The sequence below is a fragment of the Buteo buteo genome, chromosome 6 (genome assembly GCF_964188355.1).
Source record: "Buteo buteo chromosome 6, bButBut1.hap1.1, whole genome shotgun sequence".
Taxonomy (NCBI): domain Eukaryota; kingdom Metazoa; phylum Chordata; class Aves; order Accipitriformes; family Accipitridae; genus Buteo; species Buteo buteo.
This window is the reverse complement of record NC_134176.1, coordinates 25,309,479-25,323,538: the sequence shown is the minus strand read 5'-3', so window position 1 is coordinate 25,323,538 and position 14,060 is coordinate 25,309,479. Positions and strand designations below refer to the sequence as shown.

Here is a 14,060-nt window from a genome sequence, read left to right as displayed (position 1 = left end):
GACAAACATATCAGGCTCTTCAAAAGTTTCTTGGGAATGCTCATGCCTCAAGCAGACAATACAAGGCAAACTAATTTGTGTCGACTCTAAGGCTAGTGTAAACCACTGCTCTAGTTTAAAGATCAGCCCTGAAGGCTACGCCAAAGAACATGGCTCCAAGCAGCTCATACTGCTCTTACATAAAGAGGATGCCTGGTCAGGCTAACTGAACACCAAAACTATATATATATTTTTTTTATTTCATGAACTATAAAATTACTCTTGCAACACTGATTATAATTTTGTTATATCTAGGTTATTTGCATTTCTTGTTGTTTAGACAGTTCTTCTTAATTTTTATATACACATGCTGCAGGTGAAGAAAGGAAACTCTGCCAGACCAAACATGCCTCAGCTTACACTATATGATATTCTAAAACAACAGATATATGTACAAACCATAGATCCTCAAGTTCAGTACTCTTATCTTGTCCCAAGCAAGCATCCATGCAAATCAGTTGAATACAATGTATCGGAACATACCAGGACCCAACTTCTCCAGGACCCATAGCCACAATAACAGATTCCACAAAATATTAACTGAGTTCAGATTAATTTCCTCTCTTGTTATTTGCAGCCCTACCTAGCTGAAAAGTTGTCAATGCAACCTTCAGCTGAGAAAAGCTTATTTACTTCAGCTGTACAATCTGGAGAAAAACCAGAAACACAGTAGACACAAACAGCATTAATCAACATGGAGCCAGATTCCCCTTCTTTTTCCTGCTTTCCCACCCATACCCATGAAGGATACTTTGCCCTGGAGGGAAATCACAATATTTAACTGAAAAACTGAAGCAGCAGTTATAAAAGGCACTTTATTGGTATTTGTTACCTGTATCTGAATCATGTTTCTTTATAATCCAGAGGTTATTTGAATCTTTATGTAAGTAGGCAGTGACCTGAAAGCACAGGATAAATTATTTTACCAAACAAGAAAAAAGCTGGTGATAGCACACACACATTTGCCAGCAAATCGAAGTCCCAAATGAATGCACCAATAACAAAGAAACCCTGGGATGACTTTTATGATAGTGCCCCCTGGAAGGTCAGTTACTGGCCACTCCTTAACCCAGATCACACCTTTTATTCAGTGTATAGCTCGTCCAGTCAGGAGCACTAAACCTAATGGCAGTTCACAAACATCACGAGGAACAGCCTCCAACCATACAGCTTAACCTCCTCTCACCCTACTTCAGAGGCTCCTTCTACAACAACAGGATATCCAAACCTTAACTTTTTGAATAATCACTGACCAGCACCAGCACCAGGAGATGGAAACAGCACTGGCTTTACAGACAGGTGTCACTGGTAGAGATTTATGACAACAGGTTGCCTGTGACAACCATAATACTTCTGCCAAAAGATCCAGGCAAGGTAAGAAGGATTCAGGGATCAACTGTTAAAGCTGCACATGCTACCCAGCTAATCCTTGCCAGCCTGCTCAGCCTCACACAGAGTAACTGCTCCTACTGCTACCATGGGCAGGGAGGCCACCTGGCCCCAAGGTGCTGCTCCCAAGGACAACCTTCCCGAGCAGCTTGAGGAACTGCACCCACTTTGCTCACTCTCCTCTTCTGGCAGCAGCAAGCCCTGCTCAGTGGGACCCTAGCCCAGTCCCAGACCTGTGCCTCCCACTCAGGTGGGAGCAGACAGCCCAGTAGGTAGGTGAGAGGCAGAACATACAGGAGTGTCTGAGGGTGGAGAAAAAGGGAGAGCTGGAGGTGTAACCTCATACCTTGAGGTCATGTCATCAGGAGAGGAGGGAAAGGAGAAGGCAGAGAGATCACTACCTCCTTCTTTTCCTCCTAAATCTCCTCCAAGTTCTAAAATCCTTTCCCCTTTCCACAGCCCCCAAAACCTCCCAGCACCCTACCCTTGTCCTACCTCCAGGACAGGGAGCACAGAGGCGGAAATCTCCACCCTTTCCCACTTACCCTCAAGGAAACTCCCATCAGTGTCCTCTCCAAATCCCCCCTCCCTGCTTTTAGTGTCATAAAGCATGCTCTGTACTTGAATTTTGCCTATCCTTGAGCCAGTTTTGGTATGACATCTTCATCTATGGTAATACTCTCATGTGACATTGATGTTTATTAGGACTTTCAGTTGGGAAGAACAGCAGGAAAAGAAGATTGAGACAAAGTTTTAATTTCTGAAAACTTCTTCCTCACCACAGAGACTGAAGGGAGTTAAAAAACAAACACTTGTTTTTCTCTGGCAACTTTCTTTCAAGGAACTCAGAACAATTTTTAGACACTAACATGCAAACTGCAAAATACATCTTGGGAAAGCTGCAGAAGCTGCAAAGATTTATGAAGCTGCATGATGATGGACAAAAATAAGAAATTAATTTAATTTTTGTACTACTTAATTAGCCAGTTACATGATTTCTGATTTTTACTTTGATTTATTGCTTAATCATTTAATCAGAAGCCCTTAGTTCAGATACTTTCATTATGGCTAGCTTACAAATGTACAGATATCTAATTTAATGAGCAAAGCCTTACAAATTCTTTGGTGACAGATGAGGAAAGCAAAGCACAGAAGGAGAGTAATCCATGTAAGGTCATAAAGGCCAGTGGCAGGAGTGAAAACAACACACAGCAGTCCTATTCTGTGCTTTTAAAACACAGCAATGAAACCTGTAAGTAATTTGGTTCAAACATAAGTTTTACAGCCTTCCTTGAAGAAACAACAGCACTTTCATTATGGAAGATTATTTTTAAGTCCTCTTGGCTTCCGTCTATGGAGGGTGGTCTTGCTACTACAATGAAGACTTGTTACTCTAAGTCACCCCTCTGGTGCAATGTGGCAGGCTCTCTTCAAACATCCTTTTTACTCAGACCTTGAAGCCAAGTGTACAGCTGTGGCACTGAGAGGGTTACAGGTGCTGAGTAAATATATAGCTCTTTTCACAACAGCCCCTAATGCTAAGTGCAATGGAAGCGAGTTGACGATCGTAGTCAGAGGCAGTACTACTGCAGCACACTAACCTGCTGCTGGCGAGCCCCAATGCCCTCCGGGTAGAGGTGCCAGTGGGAGTGAAGGTATCCCCCTGCCATCCGAAGGTTCTTCATTGTGACCACAGACCCATATGCCAAGTCTACACGGGAAGGAAGGAGGATAAAAGGCATAAGGCAGCTCTCCTATAAATATCCCCCCCCAGCTAGTCTGCAGTGCTCCGATTAGGCATGCATTCTTCTGCTTTGTTTTGATGAAAGCTCATTTCCCGTTTGACACATTACTCCACACAGCTCGTTGCAGGCTTATCTTCCATCCCCAACCATGATTCAGTAAAACCGTTACATAACGTTTGGCTGAAACACTTAAAATTCTCCCACCTAGTTTTAACATAAACAGAAGCGCTAGTTCTTTTGTATGTGATTTCAATAATGAGAGGTTTGAGATAGCTTTCCATAAGAGTATATGGTCAAATTAAAATATGATCTAGTTTGAAAAAACATGTGATGACTGTGAAGCACTCCATTGCCCAATCCCTACAGCAATACAAGAGGGAAGGGAGGCAAGCTCAGCTATCAGATAGCAGAGCTGACAACCTGGCTTAAGACACCTCCCTTCATAGCCTCCCAACACAAGTGAGAGAACAGTCTTGGAGAACAAACTTTATGCTCTCCCTGTAGCAGCTCTGAAGCAGGGAACAGCCAGAGAAAAGCTGAAGTAATCGGAAAGCTAAACCATATTAAAGGCTCAGTAGCCCCCAGCCAACCTGAGGATTAGGGAACAACCACAGAGTCATCTTTCCCCTAAATCTGTACACATGCTGAGCACAACACAGCTGAACCAGGGCCACACTGTGTCACAAAGGAGTTGATAGGTTTCATTTACACGTATTTTGAAAACAAATCCCACATCTGAACACCTACAAACCTAAGGTGAACAGGACAAATCTCTTTTTGTTGTCTCAAGCAACATAAAGGCCAAAAAATAACAAGATGCATGCACACAAAACTGTCAAATTCCTCAAAATGGCATCTTTCCCTCTAGAAGGAATATGAGGAACGGCTAGTGACCACACACTAAACATGGTGTTATTTTCAGCCTTTTTCTTTTCTGTCAATACATAAAACTGCACAGAGGAACAGCATGGATCTGACTATGACCATGAAGGCATAATGTGCACTGTCCTGCACTAAGTCACAGGAGACACTGTTTCTATTTAAAATCCCACCTACATTGATAACACTCAAAGTGGTTTATTCCTTTGGACACTCACGCTCTGGAACGGAGACATTATGAAGATTGTTCCCGATCAGCTGGGACTGAAATGCTGAACTGAAGAAACCATCCCCAGGACCGCTACAAAAGAGAATAAAGAATGTAACAATTCAAAGTCTGGCAAAACAGGCGTACAAAGCTCTGTCACACATTACCAAATTGTTTTTACAGAAGGAAAACAATAAATCCAGACATGGCATCAGGACAGGAATGACTGCAGTTCCCTTAGATGCACACAACTCTAATGTTGTGAATCATAGCAGATACAGTCTTGCAGAAAATTGTCCAGAGCTGCAAGGACTTGAGGTCACAAAAAATGTACACGCTGGCACTGCACAAAGCACCATCAACTATTTTTGGAGATGTTCTTATGACAAAAAAACTGACCCACTATCAGATTAGATACAATAAAGCCTCTCTGTGGTTCCTTAAGTCTCATTTCTGCTAAGAGGTTAGTGGTAAGACCAGTTGACAAACTGAAAAATAACAGATTTAATATTTTTTTTTTAATAGTGAAATGCTTATTCACCTTATCTCTTAATGCTGGCATACAGAAAAACATTACTTGGCCATTTTAATAGCTGTTGTGCTCTTTCCACATAAAAAGCATCCCCTGGTTGCAGGCATTCAGAGAAGAGTCCTCCCTTTGGGAACACTCAGAGTTACGTTTTTAATCACAGCCAAAACATTTTTCAGGAATGTAATGCCTTTTTTTTTTTTTTTAAACAAAAAGAAAAAGAACTGAGTTGAGACATTTCCAGGTCCAGGAAAGAGAGGAAAAAAAGGAGACAGAGAGTTTGGTTAGGATACTTGCTTGGCATTTCAGAAAGTCTCAAGCTCAAATTCAGTTTCACTGCCAGCTTGGCCAGAGCCTTTCTGTAAGAACAATGCAGCAGTCTGGGAAGGGAATTAAACAAAGACACAGCTTGTGGCTGTGTTTCTGACACTGAAAGTGGAGAAATCCATAATCAATAACCTTTAATTCAAAGTAAAGACAAGCAATTCTTCTTCTGGAGAAAACACTGTGAAATACCTTTTATTTAATACTGTAAAATGAACAGCAAACATAGCCGTGTAGAGGGCAAGCGGGAGCAGGATGAGGCAGAGTACACGAGCCAGTAAATGCTTCCCAAACATCACCTGTAACAAACACAACCTGGATCAAACAGTGCAGCTGCAGGAGCAACTCCACACCTTACTTAACAGGACTCTGAGCAGTAGTCCTATAGCTGGAGCTTGCCATGCAAGCAAGCTCAGCAGGCTGCAGAATTACCTCAAAAAGGCCTAGACAGAGGTAAAAAGCTTAGGCAGACCATGCTGTACATCTCCAAAAGCTGGAGCTGTGGTACCTTGAAAATTTGGGGTCCTGGGAGGAAGACAAAACCAGGCAATAGGACAGTTTAACTTTCCAAAGTGCTGAGCATCCCTAATTTTGGCAAAGGAGGTTGGGCAGCTCCCATTGACAATACTTTGAAAACAAGGACCTTAACTTGTTTGTCAGTGGTACACATCTTGACACAAAATCACAGCAAGGAGATAGCTTCCAGAATAGTAACTGTCAAAGCTAAGCAAAAGGAAAAATGAAAACTTGTTCTCCCAACAAGGCGCCCTATGCAAACGTCAATGTAACCAGGACTGCTTGGGGACCTAGATATGCTTCATTCACAGAAACCAGCTCACGTTAGCGAGGATGCTCTCACACTGCAACTTCTGTTGCTCAGTCAGAAGTTACAGAAAAGTCAGCAGCAAAACCTATGAGTGTTTCAGCTGAAAGCAGAGTATTTCATTTAAACCACTTGGAAAGGCAGTTTGTACACAGATGCACAAGAAGCAATTACATATTCACATCCTACTGACACTGCCGGTGGTAATGTAAAATACAAGGTGGGTAATAAATAGCTGTGGGAGAAGAAAACACTTAAATAGGAAAAATGGTTTGCTAAATGTCCCCATCTAACTTCAAAGCAGATAAAGGTAGATGTACTTGCTATCCTCCATATTTTTTTTTACATGGTACCTATCACACAATCATTAAGCTAATCATTCTCCATCCCTGAATACCAGATCCAAAGATTTCAGAAGCAATGGAAAAAGAGCTGAACACATTACAAAACTAAGAACTTACTGAAGTCAACAAAGGAAACAGTTGCTCAGCTCAAGTACTTCAGCAGAACACTTAACCACTGGGCACTTGTAAAAATGCTGATTGATGGTACATAACCAAATTTATGCAGTGGAGAGGCACCTGAACTAATCTCAGTTCCCTGCTCAAAATGACCACAATACGCTTCAATTGTGAAAAGGTTCAGACTTCAATGCAAAGTCAAAAAAGACAATGCACATGAAGGACAGCACTGAGCAAACCAGAACAGTGGACCAAGACAAGCTGAGAATTCTAGAAATCAAATTAGTCCCAAAAACATTGCATGTAAATAATCATGAGTAGTTTCCTAACAAATGCAGAGATAAGTTATTCAGCCTTTCAGGGGTTTAATCCTCACTTCTTTTTCTGCCCCACCCCCCTCAAGTGCCAAGGTTGCCAAATAGTTATTCAGAAAGCATCTACCTTCTGCAGTAAATTTCTTTACATATTCTAACACTCAGGGGCTTGCTGCCTTTGCTGCCAGCAGCACAAATGAAATCACTGTGCAGACGTCTGCTGGCAGAAAGCTTAGACATGATGGATTTGTTCCATTTCAAATGCAATTAACTGACTTTGCTCAAGAAGTGCTTCTCTGGAGCTGGAACATTGCATCTTTGCAGCCTATATTGATTCACATTAATCAGAGAAAACAAATCACACAGCAGGAATAGAAAAAGTCCCCCCAACCCCCCACTGTTTATGAGACAAACAGGACAAAAACAGTAAGTGAAAGAAATAGAATTTTCAAGCTTCAGAAGAGGCCAAGACAAGAGGAGAACTGAACAACTTTTATAAGATGTGCTTGAAGATTTTGTTTTCCTGCTGGTTGCAAGACAGCAAACGGTACATCAAGGTATTTCTCCAAACAGCAGATTTCACAGTCCCCAAGTACAAAATGCAATATATTAGAACAGGGCACTCAAACACACTAGCAATTTTCTTAAAGCTCATAAGAACTGAATACATGTGAAATCAAGCAGGCTATGGCTGCTTTCATCCTCAGGACTGGTTATGGAGACTGCAAGTTGCAGAGCACTCCTATGACTCATGATGGACTACCACACGCTACTGCTATGCGGCCTATATCCCCCGTACTCTCATGAAGCAGAGCCTGAGCTCATGCTGCTTATGCAAACTAGGTGCTGCAAGATATGCCTGTCTGCCAGGTAGCACGTACTCCTCAGAAGGTCAGGTAACAGTGTTGGACATCATCTTGCTTGGGGCCATTGTACAGTCATTCTCAATGAGCATTTTTAGCCTAGACTGAAATAAAATTCATTCAACTGGAAAGGTAATAGTTCCTCTCAGGAAAAAGAAACAACCTTTTTGCTGTGCTCTTATGACATTATATCCCACTAATGTGCGTTTGTTTTTTTTCAAACATATGGCAATAGTTTTTCCATTATAAACTTCATCTTTAATTATCATCATCCACCTCAGATGCCTGTTTGCTGCAGACAGAGTATCACTGTTTGGCTAGTTACATGGCTGTCAAAGACTAAGAGAATTACAAAGCAAACAAAACAAACCCTTAACATAAAGAAAAGTTTCTGACACTCACCAGTGACAGGCTGAGGTTCCCCAGTAAGTCCCATAGGTCATAGATCGTGTTCAGGCCAACCAAGAGGACTACAAAAAGGCCAACAAATTTTACCCCTGTTGCTCCAGCAAGGTTCACACCAGTCAGACTCAGCCATAACCACCAGGAGGCAGAAAATGGCCTGCAGGACAGATAGAGCAGGTCAGTAAATAAATTATGGCTACATGAATGAGCACTTGCAATCAGGAAAATAAACAGCAAATCGGTTACCCTGCAAAATTACATTCCATCTTCTCAGGAGCCCATGAGGAACAGAAAGACAAGGTTTTTATTAACTTTAGAATGTTGCAAGCATACCGGCTTCAGATACAGTCTTGTGAAGCCTTGATACAGGCTTCAGAAGGGCCCAACACTTAAGCCTGGACAGCCCTAGATCTCCCCTTTGAGGGAGAGAACATAAACACCAGGTACAAGCTAAAATACTAGTGTGAAGAAAGTCTGACATGTGGAAGGTCTGAAAATAGAAACAGGACTTTTGCTCCATGAAATGCAAACTTACTTCTCTCAGAAAGCTAAGGACATGGGGGAGAACAGGAGAAAAGTATAGCCACTTTTCCTAAAGCAGAAAGGCCATAGCAGAAAACATCTACCCAAAGCACAAACAAAAGCTGCAGCAAAAAGCAAACAAATTACAAACTAAACTAAAATTGAACCACAGAGAAAAGATGAGAAAAAAATGACAGCAGAATTTAAAATCCTTTTCTGACTGACTCCTGATGCCTTGACTGTTGTATTTTGACTAGACAAAATCCCCAAGACCTGCTAAGCAACACAATAGCTAGAGCTGGCTTTTTATTTGCATAAAATCCACTAGTTTGAAAACAGGATTAGCTCTAAGACATGAGAAATAAGTTCAGGTCAGGCATACAGAGCTGATCAAACACTGTCCTGTAACTTAGTGCTTGCACTCCCTGGGGTATGTGTTGTAGATGAGGATGGCCTTGGATGGCCCTACATGATGCTGCAGGCTACATTTTAGCCATGTGTGCTGCAGTCACATTAAGATTCAGTGTGACTGATATGATATGATCAGTTCTTGAACGTTTCATGAAAAAAAATTGCTCACATATAACACAGTATTCTAAGCTTTTATGTGTTTGAATTCTGGATGCATTGTGGGGAAACTATTCTCTACAGCTCAGCCACAAAGAAGCCTTCTGACATATCCAAATACCTATAAATCACACCCCCCCCACCATGGACTGGTCTATAGAACATATCATCAGCAACTCGACTACTTCATTCAGAAACATCCTGGCTGTATTTCCCTCAAATTTTTGGTACCAATTTCTCTAAACTGAACAAATTACACCATTCACCTCAGTTACCAGGATTTTGTAAGTGCTTATAGGATTACAGTCACAGATAAGCTGTGTTTTTCCAGCCTGGAGACAAAGTGACTGGTTCAAGATAACAAATTAATATCTCTGCCATTAAGGAGCAAAGCCTTGAACAGGTTACAACCATCCTTCATTCCTCCTTTTCTGACCTACAACGCTCTATACTAGCTTTCTTTCCTGCCAAGTTTTAAAAAGCTTTAACCTTCATTTTCAAGATTTTCAGTTCCATAAACACTATTTCTGCTGATATTTCCTTTCATGCTGAAATTATCTATTTAAGTCTCCCTCCTGGTTTACCCCAGCCACAATACTTTCTCCCCAGTTCCACAAACCCTCATACTAAAAATTTCTTTCCCCTACCATGAGCCATTTTCACCTCCAAATTTCCTGAAACAATCTCATCTCAGCCGTCCACCCAGACTACCAAGTGGCAGATATGTTTTAGTACTTCATCTGTGTGAACGCTGAGTACCTATATTTCAGCAAAATTATCATCTTTATCTTACCTATCCGCACAGCTGTTAGATTTCACCATACTCAGAACAGCTCCCATGAGGAAGAACATCAGAATGGGATCCAGCAGAATATACTGTGACAAAGTAATACAGCCCGTATCTGCAAAAAGACACACAACAACATCAAAAAGGCTTGTGGTTCTAAAGTGAATGTAAGATTGCAGGAAGCCAGTTTCCTCAGTGTAGTCAAGACAAGGGAAACAAGGGAAATTTTAGAAACAGAAGCAGATCAGAACATTTCAACTTCTACTTGGGTAACAAATGGAAAAAAAAAACCAACTCAAAAAAAACCAGGCAGTACAACACTATCTGTGAAACACCATTTGGGAGGTGCTGCTAACATATTCAGATGGAGAGCGTTACAGACAGCAATGATCTACCTACTAAGGCACCAGCATGGTGCCAGAGGATGCTACAGGAGAAGTCATCTTTCAGATGTTACCTAGAAAAACTGAATATGACTTGGGTATTTTAAGTCTCTGTGCCTCAGTATCTGTGTATCCTCACAAAACCCCAATTTGGGTAACTCCATTTGCAATGTTAATTTCTCCACTTGGCTCAATTCAACAAGGAACTTTATTTATTTCTTACTGTGAACTCTTCCACAGTAATGCAGTAAGCTATTAAGTACCTCTATAATTCATATGGGAGACATCAATACTTCACTAGTGGGCAAAATCATTCCTGACCATCCATCTTATAAAAATTCTTAAAATTGAGGTAAAATGTAGTCCAATGCTGTGGTTATGCAGATAACAGAAGTACCTATGACATAAACAAGACTGTAAAATTCTCAAGGGGACCACCAATTAAAAAGCTTCATATATAAAATACAGAATTACTTTGCTTTTGGGAATCTCTGCTACTAACCCAAATATCCCCTGGCTAGGTAACACATGATAATCCAGAAATTAAATTCTCTGAACAATTAACCTGCTCAATTTTGCTGTAGCAGGAACACCTACCAAAAATAAGGATACAAGCTGTGAGTAAGGCTGCTGGCAGTGACTTTGACAGTTCCAACACTGTGAGGTAGGCGAAGGGAACCAGGCAGGAGCCAAGGAATGCACAGAACTGCAGGAAAAGAAGATCACGGGAGAAGTTATAACCCTCCCCAAGGTGAACATGCACCCATACCTTTTCCCTTCATCTTCCACACCTACCAACAACAGGAAGCGCTGCAGTAGCTGAACTGACTGACTAAGAACATCAGGCAAAAGCCAAATGAACAAAGATACTGTTCAGAGAAGGACAGCTGCTTACTCCGTTTTGCAGAGGTGTCAGTAACAAGTCGGTCATTCTCTTGCTAGACTACATCAGATATTCATAAAAAGGTACGTCAAGTAGGTGCACTACACATCCACCATACTCAACTTATTTTAAGAAGACATTAGAATACAAAATCTAAGAATAAAATACACCTGTACCTTACATCTTTAGTAGGCCAGTATCACCTCCCCCTACACAAATGACACTGAGGATAGTTGAGGAGGAAAAAGAAATCAAAACAAAAGAAAGCAGTATCACAGTAAAATTTGTTCTTTTCAATGTCTGGTTCTAGCACTTCTCCCACCTTTGGCATAGGGCAACCTAGAACCATGAATTGCTGGAGACCCAGAAACTAAACCAAGAAAATATGCCTTCCCACTTTTTATTCTTCTTTCTAGATACTAGCAATTGGCCACTGTTTCTTCTTTTGGCTCATGATATCTGCTGTCAGTTTTATGGCTCTTGGCCTTCCTAGAGAGCAGTACAGCCAGGGTTTCAAATAGAATACCACTCTGAAGAGTAATTTTGCCCCCCACTCCACCAGTTTACTCAGCTCAGTGTCACTGGTGGTGGCAAATGCAGGTGGCAGTGGATGATCCTGGCTTTTTGACATCCTTGGCTCCCCAGAAGAGCAGCCAGGCACAACGGAGTGAGCAGGAGCCCAAGCTAAGCAATGTTCCCTTTGCAGAAAAGGCAAGATATCTGTCCCACTCAGGAGCATGGTCCCACTAAGCAGCAGCAAGAGTTGGCCTCAAAAATCACCTTACTGTCTTACCTGGCTGCTCATAGTCAGACATTAACACTTAGTCACAATACAACCAATAACACTTTTCTAAGGAGGTTAAAGACAAGGCACAAAGCTAAACAGACCTCTCATCTGATCCAGGAGAGCTGTTCTTATGACATTACACTCTGTACTGAAAAGCACAGGAGAGATAACCAGTTTGATACTAGCCTGTAGAGCCTTACCCCTCTCATTCCCATGTAGTTGTGCTGCTCATATCTGTCTCCTGGCTTTTGGAAAGGAAAGGTACCATCATATCCACTAAGGTAGCCAGCAAGTCCAATCAGCATCTGAAGAGGAAAATTGAAAAAACTGGTCAGGGAAATCACATTGGAGGAAGGAATATCCAAGCCAGCAGCAAGTAAGATTTTTATAGAAGCCAAGTCTAATCCAGGGGATAACTACTTAATTTAGAGACACCATCCAAACAAGAGTTTATGTACAGAATTCACATGCATAGACATTGTCCTTTGTCTAAAGCCAAAATCAGAAGGGATCAAAAGGACTTTGGCTGCTGACTACAAGGATTACTGCAAGCTCAACAGAAATACCAGGTGTGGGATTTAGCAGAGAGAATTTTGTCTCTGTAGATTCTCCCATAGCTCCCTATTCCTATAGTTTAGGAAGACTCAGCCTGAAAGGAAGATAACCTTTCCGAGGCAGGAGGAGTGCACCTTCATCAACACTGCACGCTGTTGCTAGAACAAGTTCTTCAATTACAGAACAGCAAGTCAAGGCTTTCAGGGTCCTCTGTGGTTGGCATCTCATTTGCACACAAGCTACCGGGAGCCACCTGGTTCCTTTGAACTGTAGGCTTCTATTACATCTCTCCTCCAAACCACTTAAGTGCCACGTTCATTTTGTAATTTCAAGCCTTTCAAATACCCAACATGCAATACTGTTTTGTTTTCCCATATTCAAAGTATTTTCCTAAAGAAGAAAAGATGCAAGTTGAGGCTCTGGGTACAGAATGTAAATTACCACGATGCCAACAACAGTTAGGAAAGGTATTGGTGCTCATCACATCCTTCAGCCAGAAGGAAGGGGAAGACTTTTGTTGGCCCACTCCTGTGGCTTCTAAAACATGTAACAGAAGAGCAGTTTACCTTCCCCAAAGGGGGGTGGACATCAAAGAAGAAGGTCCGATTAATGTAGTAGCTTCCCATCTTCCCAAAATGGGTTTCATCCCAACTGGGAAAAACAAACAAACATACAACCTGCTATAACGAAGGCTGTAAAAAAATCCAGGAAGGTCTTTTTACTCACGCTTTTCATCATGTAGAGGGTTAGTGCCATACATTCGATATGAGACAATGTGTTAAATTCACTGGTAAATCATGGAGAGTACTGCAGCCGTTCTAGGCAGGGTCCATTTTAAAGCGTTTGACATTAGCACTCCAAAACCCATCACCTGCCCTCCCGATTCCAGACCGAGCTAAGAGATGTTAAGAGTCAGCCTGTAACCCACAGATCCCCGAAACTGCCTCCTCGAGGCCCGGTGCCCTCCCCGCAGCGCGTCCCCAGAGCAGCGGGGAGAGCGGGTCGGGGGCCGGGGCCGGGGCCGGGGCCGGGCTGGCCAGAGAGCACAGCGCTTCCTCGCGGCCCTCCCTGCCAGGACCCCCCCATCCCACCGCCTGCCTGCAATAAACACCGAGCCCTTCCCAGCCGGGCAAGGCGGGGGCGGGCGGCTGCTGGGGAACGGGGCGAGGCGGGGGCCGGGCGCGGCGACGAAAGCCGGCTGTTTCCGGGGGGCGCCTGCCGGGAGGAGGCGGACACCCACCCGCCACCCGGGCCTTGGGCCCGGCCCGCCGCCCCCGGGCCGATGCCCCGCCGGAGGGGCGCGGGCCCCGCCCCGGCCCGTACCAGACGTGCGGCGGCTCCGGCAGGCGGTGGAAGCGGGAGGCGAAGCTGAGGAGGGTGACGAGGGCCAGCGCCGCCGGGCGAGCCGCGGCGAGAGGGGGGGCAGCGGCGGCGGGGCGCGCCGGCCCCCCCGGCACCCGGCGGGACTCCCGCCGCCGCAGCGGGCCGCTGCGCGGGCCCGGCTCGGCCTGGCCGCCCCCCGCCGCCGGCATCCGCGGGCCTCGGCCGCGCGCAGCACCGGGCCGGGCGCGGCGCATCCTGGGAGACGGAGTCCGGG

General features: G+C 43.6%; 1 protein-coding gene across 12 annotated transcripts in view; it reads right to left on the bottom strand.

The window, feature by feature from the left end:
- POMT2 (protein O-mannosyltransferase 2) overlaps positions 1-14,055 on the bottom strand; it is a 39,922-nt gene extending 25,867 nt beyond the window's left edge. For 10 of the 12 annotated variants that reach the window (XR_012650710.1, XR_012650713.1, XR_012650715.1 and 7 more), the window contains exons 1-10: positions 13,787-14,055; positions 13,030-13,114; positions 12,109-12,213; positions 10,836-10,944; positions 9,862-9,970; positions 7,977-8,136; positions 5,306-5,412; positions 4,271-4,353; positions 3,030-3,139; positions 872-938 (exon numbers count right to left, since the gene is read on the bottom strand). Coding sequence is in view for 3 of the 12 variants with exons in the window: in XM_075030092.1 (XP_074886193.1) it covers positions 872-938; positions 3,030-3,139; positions 4,271-4,353; positions 5,306-5,412; positions 7,977-8,136; positions 9,862-9,970; positions 10,836-10,944; positions 12,109-12,213; positions 13,030-13,114; positions 13,787-14,040 (1,189 nt within the window). In the remaining 9 variants the exon portion in view is untranslated. Of the gene's footprint in view, positions 1-871; positions 939-3,029; positions 3,140-4,270; positions 4,354-5,305; positions 5,413-7,976; positions 8,137-9,861; positions 9,971-10,835; positions 10,945-12,108; positions 12,214-13,029; positions 13,115-13,189; positions 13,368-13,786 lie in introns of those variants that run through there. The other 2 variants (XM_075030093.1, XM_075030094.1) reach the window with 2 other exon arrangements.
- Positions 14,056-14,060: the final 5 nt, after the last annotated feature.